This window comes from Periophthalmus magnuspinnatus, chromosome 23 (assembly GCF_009829125.3).
Source record: "Periophthalmus magnuspinnatus isolate fPerMag1 chromosome 23, fPerMag1.2.pri, whole genome shotgun sequence".
Taxonomy (NCBI): Eukaryota; Metazoa; Chordata; class Actinopteri; order Gobiiformes; family Gobiidae; genus Periophthalmus; species Periophthalmus magnuspinnatus.
In genome coordinates this window covers 13054486-13070666 of record NC_047148.1, presented here as the reverse complement: position 1 = coordinate 13070666, position 16181 = coordinate 13054486, and the positions used below count along the sequence as shown (strand labels likewise).

Genomic DNA, 16181 nt, shown 5'->3' with positions numbered 1-16181 from the left:
TTGTATCTATAAAAAAGTAGCAAGTTGATGACAGAGTCTACCAGCAGCAGGTCTCTTTGTGTCGTAAAGTGTTTATTTCTAAAACAAGTGAAATTGTACAATTCACGTAAATGGCAGTATATGACTAACAATTTGTAAGAGCTTTTTTTGGAAGCTTTGGAAAATTGAGGTCAGCTTTATGTTCCCACAGCTATATTTTCCAAGATTTTGTTGGCTTGTAAGATTACTACATGGTTAACCAACAATGGTTAAGATTATGGCCTGGTTCTGAGATTATGGTTAAGGATAAACCCAGGGTGAGAGTTGGGGTTGTGGATTTAATTTTAAAATATCTTTAAAGAGTGACAAAACAAATGGGAACAAATGTTTATATGCTATTGAGGTCCATGAGCTGTGAAATAAGACATAATTAACGGCCACAAATAATACTGAAATGTGATGCTTGTAGTACACTGCCTGCAGTTAAATATTGCTTCAACTTCAGTATATACCTATCGGGTAAAATCTGGAGATTAATTTCCTGCTCTCTATGTGACTACTTCAAATGACAAACTCTACAACTTTCCATAAAAATGCTAATGGTGATAATGAGAAAAACCTCCAGCCCTTCAATCAGTTGAAAGAGGCCATTATCAGAAAATTTAGTTGACACAACTCCTGATCTGGATTGTAGATAGAGCAGTGGTCTCTCAGGTCTGCCAATAGGTGAGGAGAATTAATGCATTTAGGAAGCATAATTGAGGAGGGTGGAGGCTGTTCCAGGATGGTGGCTTACACACCCACGTAGAGCTGTGATTGGCATTTTGAATCATCGTTCTGTGTGTATGAAAAAGTATGTGTGTTAAAAGCTAGGCCTCAGTCATATCACATTACTGACTCAGTGGCATGGTATCATCACATCAAATTAGCCTTAATGAACACAGCGAGTCGGCAGAGGAGAGAGATAATCAAACTTTTATTAAATGACTTAATCTCCTGTACATGCATAATGCAATGGGGAAAGAGATGGGGGATATCTGTCAGCCAGAGGAAAGGCCTTTAGCCCTCCAAAGTCGAATCCAAACCAGGAGTGTCTTAACAGTGCTGTACTTCACAATGGAATAACAAGATTCTTTCTTAATTAGTGTTCCTTCAGATAATTTGGTTATAATACATAAATGCAGCCCTCTCTCAAAGCATGTACACCCACTTCACAGAAAATTCTTACAATACTTTGCATTAGCGAGACCACCAACACATTATTACACTGAAATGAAAAACATTTAGAAGTGCTAAAAGGTTTGTCCACACCAAAAGGCTTAAATGTACTCATAAGTGTGCTTACAGATTTACAGAATATGGATCCAAGGAGCACTTGTCAAATTAGCACTTGTGTTAGAGAATGAAGCTGACTTGTGTTCTGAGAATCACATATCAAGAAACAGCAGATTACTGGTGAGGTGATGGTTGAAATTCATATTGTGCAAAATGCAGGTTTTCTGCATTTAGTCTCAAATTTGGTTCATAAAACAAATCCTGAAACTGAATTCAGTTAAAATTATGGTTCAACCATTTCAATCTGAATGCAGCAAACATGTTTTTTTTCTTTTCTTTGAAGTTAACAACAAATACATACAATGACTAATATTAAAATTTAAATGTGTTTATGTAGCACTTGTTGCATGAAATAAAAGATAATGTTTTCTAAATTGGGTACACCATATACATTCAGTTTTGTTTGAAAATGCTGCATTAAAAGTCAACTATATACAATAGGCACATTAAATATTTGTGACAGGAATTTCCTTGAGGCCATTTTTATCTGGTTTACAAAACAAAAGACTTTCCATTTTCTTTAAAGGCCAAACATAAGCCAGAGTAAACAGGTGAATGCATTTAACCCCTCTGTGCGGTTAGCTCCCAGGGCAAACAGAGATGTTCTTCACAGGAATGTACTTTAGGAGGCGGCGGTTTATGCTCCGGGCTTCTACCTGGTCAGCTGACCTACCACTTTGAGCAACGTCTTGTTTTCTTGTTTGAGTTGGTCATTCTCATCTTCAATGTCATCAAGATCCTACAAAAGAGTGAATGGTTTTACATTATCATTTAGAAAAGTGATTTCAAGAGCTTGAAAGCAGTGGGAATTCAAACACTGATTGATTTTTGTCAAATTACACAGGTAGGTATTGTGTTCAGAAGCGGCAGCCAGCTGTGATTTACAATAATCTTTGAAAATGTGCTCCTTTTTCACCACAAGCTTTCTCTTCAAGTGTCTAAAGTGGTTGATAGTGCTTCAGCGGTTGTTTTGATGTCTTTCTCTCCCAACTAAACTTACAGTCACACAGGCTTCAACCTTCTTGTGCAAAGATGTCAGACTGGATCAGCCCTTATCTCACACTTTCCCATCAGGCCTTGCTGTAAATTCACTGTGAGACGTTTCTGATGGCTATCAACATGTTACCGTCCTTACAAAAAGACTCCTCTTATGACCGGCTTCCTGTGCATGCGATGTTATCAACAAGATGTCTCCTGCAGTATTGCACTTCTAGTACATATTAGCACAGCAGACCAGTGTACGGTAATGGAGGTTTCAATGGACTGAACAAACTGCTAAGAATTGACTTGTTAACATGTCTTATCTTAAAGGAAATATATTAAAAAAAGTTTGCTTTAAAAGGTTTTTGTGAAGGTATTCTTTAACAAATCCACATTGTGTCTTTTTTTCAAATATCTTTATGTAAATTATTTGGCCTGTATGACTGAGATCCTTTAGAACTGGGTTCTTACTTTGACAGAGATTTGGGCAGATATTTCAATATTTATCTATTGCTGGTCTACCACTGTTCATTCTTTGGATGACTCCTGATAAACAAAGTACTGCAGACCAAAACAAATCGTAAGAGCTACAGTTTGGGGGATGTGTAGAGGACCTACTTCATGTCTGCCAATATTTGTTTTCAAATTTGAGGACAGAATGACTGTTTAATGTTTCTTTTGACATCTTTCCACATTTTCTCTTTTTTTGATATTCTGTGAGTCTCCACAAGACAGTGTATTGATTGTTTCTTTTCTTCATTGTTCAACAAACAAGCCCTGTCTAAGCCTGCGGAGACGTTCCTGGAGTGTATCTCTAATAGAAGTAGGAACACATGTGATTCACATTTAGAATAATGACAGTTCTATTAAGGACGGACATAAAAAGACATAATTATAAATATTGAACTTCTTACAGATGGGTACATCTTTAATAAAAAAAAAAAAAAAAAAAGATTAAATGGTGAAGTGCCATTACCAAAGCAAAAAAAAAAAAAAAAAATGAATGAACGTTTTATTTTGCTGTGCTGTGAAAAATATTGCCGTCCAAACAGTGCAGGAAAAACAGTTATTACACATAACTGCACTGAAAAGCCAGAGGATAATTTTAGCCTCACAAATCATCTGGGGATGGAAACACAAAATTTGCTGAAAATACTCAACATCAAACCACAACATGGCAACACTCACTCTGTTCAATAGGTCGATTTCTTCTTTAAGTTTAACAATGAGGTCGTCCTTTTCTTCGTGGGCCTTTAGCAACTGAGCGTTCTCCTGCCGTTGTCTGATCAGTTCCTAAGACACAAAAAAGTGTACATGTTTTTCCACCGCTATGCCACTAATGAAATATGACATGCTATTAAATGTACTTTCAACTACAATTGTTCTGTAGTCCTGACCTGATACTTTGAGAAAAGCACGACACTCTATCATAAAGATTGGACTATAAATTCAAACTTTGATTCTTCTTGCTTAGCATGATGAAACTCAGCAGGAGCGTGTTTCCATAGAAACCGATGGAGCAGGTAGCAAAAAGCTCTACGAATAAATATGCTATAAATGTACTTGCAAATGAAGGGTCTATTCTTACTCACAAGTTAGAGGTCAATATGTCAAACTTTCTAACACCAACTTTCTTTTTACAATCTAATCAACTGACTGAAAACTACAAAATCATATGTCAGATAAAGCTACACCAGAGGTCTATCGAGCTCTGGAATCAAATGTAAGACTTCTCGTTGCCATTTCATCTTTTATAGCTTGTTTATTTCAGCCAATATGTCGTCTGTAATGCATGTGGTTATGTTCCACTGTGCACTTTAAGTCTGCAATATTTTCCAGTGCGTTTTTCTTTCTTACAGCAGAGTTAAATACGATGCTGTAGTTAGTGGCAGAAGTACAGGGTAGTATGTGCATGTGTGGGTGTGTGGGAGGGACACGTATCAGCCGTCTAAAAGGTCATCTCTAGTGACAACAATGGGGCTCAAGAAATTCAGTTCAGGCTTTACAGAAAATCGACTGTAAGGCAGCTGAGCTTTAAAGACTCAAAGTGGAAATTCTTCTTAACAAGGGGCACTGAGGGCAGACTTCAAGGTTCGCTTGAATAGTGGTAGTTTGCTTTGAATCAAAATGTGCCCAGAGTTATCTCAAGGAAGTTTTAATACATTTGAGTAGACATTAAAAAGCATTTTCTCATCTAATAGTATTAGTACATTCTAATAAGGCAGCAACTAATGATTATTTTAGTAGTAAACTTTTCAGAGAGATTGAGAATATATTTTAATTGGATTATGGTAAAGAAAAAAACTGCTGTGTAAAGGCTTCTAGATAGAAAATATACAAATAAAGTGTCTTTTTTGTGATAAAAAGCCTTTTGGAGTTTCTATAGTCTAGATAACTGTTACATATGACTAGAATAGTCAGCAATTGTTTTAGTAGTCAATTAGCCACGATTAGTCACGATTATTCCAATTATTCGTTGCAACTCTAATTCTAATAGTTATATTTTCCTTACCCTCTCCAGCTCGTCCAGCCTCTTCTCCAGACCGGCCACAGCAGAGGCTCCATCTCTAGGGTGACGGCTTTGTCTTCTATTGTTTCCATTGGTCTCGTCCTCAACACCTGGCCCTGCAGAGCTGTACAAACAGCAAAAAAGTATATTAAATGCAATGTGTCCCCCTATGCCCCAAATAAAAGACTGCTGCAGGTCTTTAAGTGCTTTGAGTGCCGTGTTTGAAGGTGTGACTCACAGGCACATTATTAAACTTCAATGGGGCTGACACATGCATCATCAAAAGAACAGGTGGGATTACTGTCCTTTCAATTAGATATGCATAATAACCACTCTTTACTTCCTTTTTCATTCACCAGGAAATGGAATTGTGGGAATGTTTATTTAGTGTAAAGGGATTTTGATTTAGAAACAATTTATATTTCTCAACTTCAAAATTGCTAGGAGATTGTCCGTGGAAATGTGTCTGGCACTGGTTTAAGCTGATGGAAAAGTAAGAAATGGCTTATGTGCAGATTAAGCACAAAACCATCTATTTCACTTCCTCATTTCTGCAAGACAGATTTTGGGAGAGCTATGAGGGAATGTTTATGCAGTTTATTTTTCAATAATTATTGATGTGGAAACTTGGAATGAGTTATTGCAGTCAGACTGGACAGACTGTCAAGGAAATAAGCACAAAGCAGAACAGCTATTATACTGTACATCCATTACTACCTTCTGTGTGTTTCCTTTCACCACAGCAGATGGATTGTCTACCTATAAACAACATAGGTGGAATCCAACGAAGATTTAATGCCATTTCAATTCTCCCAGGTTTGGGACTGGGACACCTTGTGGCTGAATTGGGAGTACTACAACTATGGCATTAAGCATACAGAAACAGGAGGTGTGCAGTTCTGACCTTGGCATTTGCTGGAATAATAGTCATTTTTACTCAGACTTTAAGCGAAGAAAACAGTGGCACGGTCATCACTTTTGATCAAAAGGAAGTCCTTGAAATGCTCCCTGTGTGCTTGCCCTGTCCAGATAACGGATGTTTCATTTGTCTTCCTTATTGTGGTTCTTGTGCGCTCCTCCATTTATCTATCGAGGCACAAAGCCAGCTGGCAATGGATTCACAGTACATGGATGTAGATAATTGTAAATGAGACAATTTTCCACATCACAATAAGATTCAAAAGAATGTCAATTAGTGTGTTTTCTATGCGAGACATTTCCCTGCTCATACTTGGACATAGACACAGACCAGTTCACAGCAGGTGCTTTAGCAGACTCTAAACATCCATGGCCTCCATTCTAAATATCACACCGAGGCCCATTAGCATCCAGCAGAGAGAGGTCTGAGGGAGAGAGAGGCTGAGCCAATCAAGAACCCATGGGAGCCTCAGCAGGCGGTTAGCAGAAAGCACACACCGGAGAACCAAGAGTCGCAGCCAACACAGGCACAACAAAAATCAAGTGTCACTGCAAAGGTAGTCAAATGTATACTTAAAGTGGCAACACGCCATGGATTCTGATTAGCACTCCAGCTAGAATAGATACATTTACAGCCTGTTACAAGTCAACAACAATGTGATGGACAGTAACAGTTTCATCTAGGGCTGCACCAATACCAATACCAGTATCGGGTCGATACCAGGTGCCAGTACTCATACTCATCAATGGGCTGTCGATAACAAGAGCCGACATAACTGTGCAGTGTCTTATTTGACACTCACAGCTCGCCTCTGAGCAGTGTCTCTGAGCAGTGTCTCTGAGCAGTGTCTCTGAGCAGTGTCTCTGAGCAGAGGTGACCGTAAAGAAGCAAATTAACTGTTGTGCACATTAAGCTCAGCTTTAATATATGACTGTCACATGAACTATAAAAATATTTAGGACTCCTAAAGGTGCTTGTGTTTGCAATAGAGATGCTAACATTGGTAAGTGCAATTATTTGTGCACACATTGTAACTTATTGTAATTTTAAAAAAGGTGTAGCATGTCCACATTGCTGAAAGTGTGGCTGTGGTCAAAGTAAGACAAGACTCACCGTTATGCTGAAACTGGCTCATTAGCAGTTAGTGCAGAGTGCAGTCGGCAAAGATAAAGTGGTAAATACTAAAGCCAGGTGTTTATTTAAATTAATTATATTGGATAGTGTTATATTATACCAAACTACAGTGATTTCAGTAGAAATTTCAAAAGTCTCTCAAATAAGTATTTTAAGATGAAAAAGTAGGTAAGTAAGTAAAAAGTATATTACAAATATCCTATGAAATGAATTAGATTTACCACTATAACCAAACCCCTGTAAAAATAATGTCTGGTATTGGCAAGCACTCAAAATATTTGTATTTGTGCTTGTTTTGGAAAAAGTGGTGTTGGTGCAACCCTAGTTTCATACAAGATTAGACAGTTGGTCAAATTTTTGGGGAGGTTTGAACTTAAATTACACTGGTTCTTTGATGGATGCTTGGGAGAGACTAGATTTTTACCATTTCTGTAGAAACCTAAAGATTTTTTACTCTCAACATGCCTACAATTTCAACTGATTCATATCATGAAAGGAACAAACTAACTAATGAAACTCAAATAGATCACATAAACAAACAGACATAACAAGTGTTCATGATCTTAGGTGTAAAAGGTCTCCTCTGTGTGTGCGCCCGGTCCACCTGGCAGGCTGACCAGAGCAGACCCATGAAGCACCAGAGTGTGTCCAGACCATCTGATGAGCAGCCGCTTAATGACATGGACAGACCCAGAGTCCGATCGGCTGTTTGGGTCAGAGGCATCTCCATAACGTAACCCCAAAGCAAACCAGACACAGGAGCAGTCATGACACCAGGACATTTGTAACACTGGTGGGGTTTTGTTCGTCAAAAGTAATCTCTTGTAAGCACAGTAAAATAATGAGTCCCCCAGCAGAAGAAAATAAATCAAAAACAATTTAGAATTTCTTTGGTTAATTTAATTGCAATGCTCTGTAATATTACCCATTTGGACAATATTAGTGTATTGTAACTAATGAAAAGTCATCTAACAACAATCTGAAACATTGTTATTTTTGTTCAAAATTGTCATGCCTTTAATAACTTTTTTTTATTTTTTTATTTACCTTTTGTGGCGGCCAGTTCCAGCTCTTGGGGTATCCTGAAAAATATGCAAGTAAAACATTAGAATATGATCCAAACAATGTTAATAAACCACTACATATGTATAGGGTTTAACAGCTACACAGCATTTCTATGTTTGTGTGTTGTAATGCTGTCGATGAACTTTTGTATTTTGCTAAATGACACAGCAATTTATCTGACCTAGCCTTTGCAGAAAGCCTCCAGCTGCTAAACTGATATATAGGCGATATTTGTTGCATTTAATAGTTTAGCTGGACACCTACCGCCTCAAGTTAAATGAGGCAATCTTGTTTTGATACACGTAAAGATGCATGTTCATCTTCTTTCCCATTACGCTATAATCTGAAGGTTGGTTAGATCCATACTGCCCCAAGGAAAAACACCAGAAAATAAGTGTTTGTTATGGCCATTCTAGAGATGAATACACTGCCCGTCTTTCCTAAGGTCTAAAGAGAGCAGACTTGACAGAGGAGTTGTGGCTTTGTACAATCTGTCAGAGGAGCTAGCTGCAGAGGATGAAGGGAAATCTCGTGGACACTCTTAGCATGCATCAGCCTCTCCCTCTCCCTGACACACCATCCATTAGATCTGGATGAAAACACGGTGCCCATCTTTTACCTGCAGTGGACAGAAAGAGATACTAAGATGAAGAAAGCTATAGCAAACCAATATACTTATACTAGTTATTATACATGAGCTGCAGCCTCATACGAGCAGCTCTCAATGTTATGCCTGACCAGTATTCACCACTCTATTAGATTTAAGAAGTAAAAAAATACTGTGTCCATGTTTATATTATCAGAGCAAATATCCCATGTGTGTTCACTGTTCTTACTTCCAATATGTTACATTGACAAGGCATTTTACTACAGCATATACAAGCACACAATATTATTCTGTATCAAGCGGTAGCAGTCATTGTTCTGTTTACAGAATAAACTGTCATATTATATTATGCCTGCAGAATAGAATGGGATATAGCGATTGGCTACTAAGAATTTTTATATTTATGACTTGCAAACCTGCTGTGCTGGTATCTAAATAGAAACACATAACAAAAGCATTGCATTTTCCTGGGATATTAATGGAGGTCTTGCCAGAATGCAGATTAGTGTTCAGAGGCTGGCGGAGGAGACTCAGCAGACTGGATTGAATTTTTTTTTTTTTCTGAGGTAAAAAGAACGAGATATGAGTCGTAGCACTACGGACGAAGGTCAGAGCAGAGAAATGTATGCAGTTAATTTGCATAATGTGATGTACTTAGACAGAATATTAGCAACTATGATTTCTTTAGGCCTAGCATTCAGAATATAAGTATATGATACTTACAGAAACAAATTACATCCACTGCCACCTACAATAGTGTGCATTAGAATCAAAAGAAACTAGCACTGTCAGAAATATTCTACTGATAATTAGTTTAGGTTTCTTTTGCTCATGTTCATGTTCATGTTATTTTTTTCAAAGATTGGATTTTTTGCTGTTGCATTGTGGCTCAGGAAGAATCCAATCTGCAGCCTCCCTGAATCCTAAAATGAACTCATTCTTGCTTACTGAAATCAGTCCAGACTTCATTTGCTGTATTACTCAGGTGGAGTTTCCCGGTGTACACCACCTGTCGGGATATGAATCTCCAAAGACAAGGTCAAACCATTTCAGGCAGAACTACTTCAAAACACCAGGCACAAAGCACACACAAGCCTGTGTAAGTTTATCATGCTTGAGCTGAGCCGACAGCTCCCACAAGCACAGTGGCCGACATCTGAGCCTCTTTCAACAGTCCCAAATATCAATAGAAAAAGTGCTATCACTGTCAAATTTGAACATTTGGTTTGTGCCCGAACTCCTCAACAAGTTGATAAAACAAATTCAAATGTTGTGTTGCTCTGACATTTAAGAGGGCTTTTATCTCTGAAGTACCTTTTTCAGCTCATTTAATTTCAGAATCTCCTAATAAATGCCATCTTTGCCACACAATTTGAGGTGCAAAAATTTGACAGCAAAAAAACAAAACAAACAAACAGAAAAACAAAAACAAAAAAATCATGGAGCATTCAATAAAGCAATGAACCTGCAATGCATTATCGACATTTACAGGAAATAGAAAAATCTAATCCATTAACAGGCAAAACAAGACGTCAGAGTGAAAAGAAAAAAACATGCCAAAACTACAAGCTATACATAGTTAGCTGTAACACACTACACTATAAGTTTATGACATAAAGCAATGTCCCTTTTTAACCCAGGTGTAGTATAAAAAAAAAAAACCACACATGTTTTATGCCAATATAGAAATACTAATATATTTGACATGTTTGATATCCAAACCCTCTGTTCAACATACAGAACAAACTTGTGTACCAGTGTTACGGCCACCGGCCTTATACTTTTTGCATTTTATTGTATTGGTCCTATGTTTTTTTTTGTGTGTGTGTTTGAATCTCTCTCCTTTCCCCATGCAATCTTGACTGTGTAAGCCCTCACTACAGAGGATCATTTTCCCACCTGGCCAATCCTGTGGCTCACCTGCAGTCGCGTCTCCCATTTAAGGAGATTCAGCTCATGGCTGCTGCCCTGTGTGTGGCCAGTATGCCATTCTGTATGTGTCTCACTTTGTTTCATTAGTCACTTGTTTGTCCTTGTGTCCAACTTTGTGTGTGAGACTTTAGTTTAGTTTAGCTTTAGTGTCTTTTATTTTGTCACTGGATTCTGGTTATAGGCTGTGACTTATGTTTTATTTTGGGACACTTGTGGTTTATTTTTTGTGTTATGTGTTATTTGTCAGTCATGTTATTTTTGGTTTCTTAGTTTAGTTTTAGTTTTCTTTACACATTAACATAAATGTTTTAGTCCACATTTGTTATTTTGCCCTTTTACAACCCTGTACACTAAATTACTTTATTTCATCTTTTTTCCATCTTGGTTTTTGTTACTTCCCTGACCCTAGACGGGCTGGGGCGTAACAACCAGCATCACATCACTTAGTTACGTCCCCCTGCATCACACTTACTTATACTTATTTACACTACTTACTACACTACATACTTATTTACACTACTTATACTTATTGAACCATGTACAAATAAGAAGTTGATTTTGTAGTTCAAAAACTTGCTGCCTTCCTCTGTTGTGGACCTGGCGCCACTTGAAAAGCAGATGATCCTGAGGAATGTTCCGTTTTCCTCGGACCGCTGGATCACTCCGACAGGTTTCCTTGGAGGAGCCGCATAGCTGAAGGAGGCAAGGCATTATAACAAGGACCACATGGTACTCAGGGTCTCAGACTGGCCATTGCTAAGCCTGCAAATATATGTATCCAAAGGGAAAATTTCATGCTTGAAAGACCTCACACACATCCTGACCAAATTAATCAAAACGCAGACCGGCTTTTCAGACGCTATTCCAGACAGCGTTACAAATGTAATAACATCTGATAAACGGTTTTATATTGCCACTGCATCTCTGTCAGTCAGCTAACACTGATGAGCTACAGCCTGCTTCAGTTGGGTAACGCTCAGAAAAAGTAACAGTACAAGTTGGAGTGAGCTTCTCTTGAAACTTTTGGTACCGGTGCCTTGATAGCAGCTGAGGGGCCTGGCTGCCTGCTGTAGATCATAATAGGTTTGACATGGCAATAGCTTGTCTTCCTGTGATGTATTGGGCCCACGAGGAAAGCTGCGTGTTCAGTATGCTCCGCTTTTACAGATGCTGCACCAACAGCCCACTGGTAAATCTCAGATGACGGATTTTATTTGCAGTTGTGGTCTGAATAATATGAATGCCACTATCCTACGCTGGACTGGGGGGCATGTAGTGGTGTTTGAGCCATGGTTAGATGTTGAGGAGCAAAAATGCACGTTCTGCACTAGTGATGAAAATTAAATCATTCTTGAAGTGCTGCTCCCGTGGCTGCACTGCTACAGCCTTCATCCCAAATGTAAAAATGGAGCATCATCATGTAGCACACCTCTCCATGCTCCTGCTGGTGGGGTGTTTGTGTACGTACTTCACACACAAGTCATCAGCCTGCATAAACAGCCCCAGCCCGTTCCCAGCCTGCTCCATCCCCAAACAGAAAACCCACTGATGCATAACAGCCCATCCATCTGGAGGAAACTAAGTGCCCTCAACAAGAGCTGTCACTCAGCAGCACAGCAATTCAGTTTATATACATGTTTTTCAAAAGTCTTTTATATGCCAATCATAGAAAAATACAAAAATGTGGAAGACCGTGTACCGTGTAAAACAAAGTTATATAATACCAGTCTTAAAAAATATTAGTTTTTACATTTGGTCCTGATGTAGAATGTTACATGCCATTCCAGCTAAACACTATATATGAAACCTGAACCTTTTTTGTGTTAAATGACAGTGATTCAAAGTGTGCATTGTCTGTGGTCAGAATAAGGCTGTTTTATTCATTTATAACTTAGACAAAATCATTAAATAATCAAATATGAGAGGGGAAAAAAATCTTGATACATTTTTGTCCTATCACTCAGCCCTCCACCCATCACTTCTTGGTACACACTTGTCCCTTTCAAATGTGTCTAATTTTTTTGGGTCTGTACAAAGAAATGAACAAACAGCCTGCTGAATATCAGCTCCTGCGCCTGTCAAAAACATGACTCGCATTATGAGTGTGTCATTGCTGATTTGGTTTCATTTTGATAATTCATTTATATGCCTATTCTGCAGAAACAGACAAGTTTGGGGAGAAAAAAACAGACCCAGTGCCTCTGCATGATTTCATGATTTCCTTCTTATTAAATAAACATAACATTACCTGCCAGTATTAAAGGCTCATTTCATGAGCATCATATTTACTTTGAAACAAGGAACATTTCACAAAACACATTTTGACATTTCCTTCACTGTGAATTCTGATGAACACAGCTGTTTTCATTGAGGCACTGAGCCAGACAAGAAGCACCCTGTTGTCATGGATAATACTGCCTTATTTCAGCTTCTAACTGCCTTACTGAGCTATTGTCTAAAGATGCATTGTCTCAAATACAATAGATATCTAATTGATACTATAAAGCTGGTGATTGAGGAAATCTTTTGAACAATAACTGGATTTAATAGACGAAAGAATATAGACTCTTATTTCACACTGTTTCAGAGCTGTGGAGATTTAATTTGAGAGAACAGATTAATGGACATTTTATGTACTTTGCAGCAGTGACGAAACCCTCAGATGTTTGCAGAGAGACTCTCAGAGCAACAGTGCCTCTGTTTGGCAGAAATGATGTATGTGTCTATACCACAGGCTGAAGAGGCTTATAAATACATGGTTAGAGTACATTAAATAAGAACCTATTTTGTTACCATTAAGTGTCCCATGGTTGGATCCGCTGTCATTTCATTTTGGAAGGTGTTGGCTTGTACCAGCTCCTTTTCCTCTCTCCTGCCCTTCCCTCCAACATCGTCATCATCCAATTCATCGAGGCTCTAAAAACAAACAATTAGTGTGAGCGATCCAATAGAATAAAGAACATGATCAAAATGGTAAAAACAAGCAGTTTTCATTAGAGGTCAGACGTATTTTAATGTATATGTGGTCAGTATCACCTCATACATTCTGTACCATTGTGACATACTATTTTAATAAGAGACAAGACAATGACAATAAATTGTTGAGTCATTGTATTTTGTAAAATATACTTTTTTTACTTGCAATTTACAAACAGTGTAATGAGTTCAATGCTCCCTGTGATCTTCCAAGTTTTGGTATTTAATTTCTGTGTATGAAATGACTCAAATTGTATATTGGAGAGATTTTAGACAAATTTAAGGAGAGCCTTTGCACAGACAACAACACCAGTCTCTGGGACAGGCATGTGGAAAATGGGCATTCACATCCGGGAAACCATGGAAGCAACGGGAATGTTGTCAGTAAAAGCACAAAAATATAATTTAAAATATTAAAAACTTTCACAAGATCCTCTTCTGTATGCAAGTTCGCTCATGCGTAAAAGACTAAACAGGCAGAATCCAACTATTGGGGGGAAAAAGGAAAACTAGTCTTTTCTACTTGGTGCTGGACAATAGGTGCCCGCTCAGCAGCCCTCTGTGGTAAAAATAGCCATGCAAGGTTAACAAGGAATGCAGTCATGTCCCAAGCTTTTCCGGTCAAACGCTTTATCAGTTGTCCCTGGGGGAAACTACCAGGGCTTTTTTGTCTCACAAATGCTTTGGTTCTGATGGATGGGACTGCACTGTGGTGTTCCCTGCTCAGACATGAGTAAAGAGCTGAACTAAACTAGTGTAAACACCTGACATAATAACACATGCTAAACTACTTTACCTGGGATCTCAGAACAGTCATTACCACCAGTACATATGAAGCTAAAAATAAAGTCAGTGTAGGGGTGAAAATTCAGCAGAAGCCAATCTGACATATGGGCTGACTCACTAGTCTGCTATGTACAATTATGAGCTTACTACGTGAAGTTGGGAATCTTTGAGTTTACTTTGGACAAGGACACAGACCATTTTCCTCATGTACTACGATTTCTGTGGCTTCCAAATAAAGGGAACAGCAATCTTTTCATAACCGTATAAGGCTCGGTTTGGCTCCCGATTACTTTCAAATGTGGCTCTGTGCATGTTTCTGTGGATTTGTCTGGCCTTTTTCAGAGCAGAGTGGATTAAAGTAAGAAGAGAAGGTGTAGAAGAGTGGACAGGTCATGCCTGCAAGTAAATCTTAGAAGATAAAATTTTCTTTAAAAAGAAAAATCTTTAAAAAGATTTGTTTTATGCTCTCATTATTCTGTAACTTAATGATAAAAATCTGCAAGAAACCAGTTTGTAGTCAGTCTACAGAGAGTAAAATCCTGCAAATTCATGTTTCCCATTTAGTTTATGCAGCCACTGATGTGCAATGATGAGAAACAGTTGGATTTCCAGGATCCATTCGGCTTCCTGTTTACAACAAGACCCCCCGAGACTGTTTATGCAAGAACAACAAGTAACGCATGAAACCCCCAGCTTTCATTTCAGGACACAAATCATTGCAAAGTGACACCAGTTTGAATCTGCTGTGAATGAAACATTTGGAACAGTAATAAAAGTCAATACAAAGCCTAAGTTCACTGCTAAAGGTGTAGCTTAGTTTAGTTTAGCTCTCGCAAACTGAGCTTCAGTCATCTATGCAGGTAATAGAGGGATTTACAGCAGACCATTCAGTAATGCAGGGTGTTAAATCAAGTCGCCCTCATGCAAACAGCACAGCACTACCTGTGTTGCTGTCACACAGCCAGTGTCCTGTCCACTTAGCCCTCAGATTGATTTCTAAACAGGCCAAGGGCACTGCAGCCCTAATGACTGCTGTGTATTAATCAGCTCAGTTGCAGTGCAGTGACTTGATGGATAATTAAGATGATGCATTAAAACAGCACTACACTGGAACACTACGGGCCATCGTCTTTTAATCAACTGTGCAGGTCAGCTGAGGCCACATTACATGAAGCAGAGTGCAGGTACAGGCATGCTCAGGGCGGATTATTCAACAGAGGCAACAGCAGCAAGCACTTAAAGACTAAGAGAGGCTGGAGACAAGAGTTTACACAATTTACTTCTAATCTGGGAATGTTTGATTTCACGTTATAATTTCTGCAAAGAATGTTTCTAGATGATACATTAGTTGATATCAAAGCTTGTACTGGTCTGTGCGCCTCAGGACTTTCTTTATCAAATACAAGTGTAGGCAAGACATTTGCTTTAAACTTTGGACTCAGTCTTAATCTGAGAAAACATTTTAATCAGCAGAGAAACAGACATGAAAATGAGTTACAGTTCAGTGAGGGTTGTAATGAAACAAACAAATCTTGAGCACACAGTAGGAGCCTGGCTGTGTGCTGACCCACAGATAGCCTCGTCTACACTTGGACCCTGCCTCCGGACGGCCCGCTCAGACTGCGCAGCTCTGGCCACTGATCTTTGTCTATAACAGCTTTGAGCATCTGAGGGAAACAGCCTTTGGTTTTAACACTTAAGATTTGTTCCCTCTGCAGTGTAAATTGCACCAGGAATGTTACAGAAAACTTTTAGACAAATTAATTTACTAACACTGTGTTATTTCGACATTTTCAGGTGCTTGGATTAAAAAAAAAAAAAGTGATACTGAAATGCATTCACATATACGAGTGACTAATGTTTATGAAAGAGTTTTTCAGTCTTGATGGTTTGAATTGTCTGACATCTTCAGTGAAAAATTCTTATCATAAGTTCAAAATAACTGTATAATTATAGAG

The 16181-nt window shown here is 38.5% G+C and overlaps 1 protein-coding gene across 1 annotated transcript in view; it reads right to left on the bottom strand.

Annotated features, from left to right (window-relative positions):
* Positions 1-933: 933 nt before the first annotated feature.
* Positions 934-16181, bottom strand: part of pawr (PRKC, apoptosis, WT1, regulator) — a 31861-nt gene continuing 16613 nt past the window's right edge. Inside the window, exons 3-7 of the mRNA XM_033989963.2 lie at positions 13255-13377; positions 7905-7939; positions 4808-4928; positions 3484-3588; positions 934-2053 (exon numbers count right to left, since the gene is read on the bottom strand). Of these exons, the coding sequence (XP_033845854.1) occupies positions 1967-2053; positions 3484-3588; positions 4808-4928; positions 7905-7939; positions 13255-13377 (471 nt within the window). The 3' untranslated portion in view covers positions 934-1966. The remainder of the gene's footprint in view (positions 2054-3483; positions 3589-4807; positions 4929-7904; positions 7940-13254; positions 13378-16181) is intronic.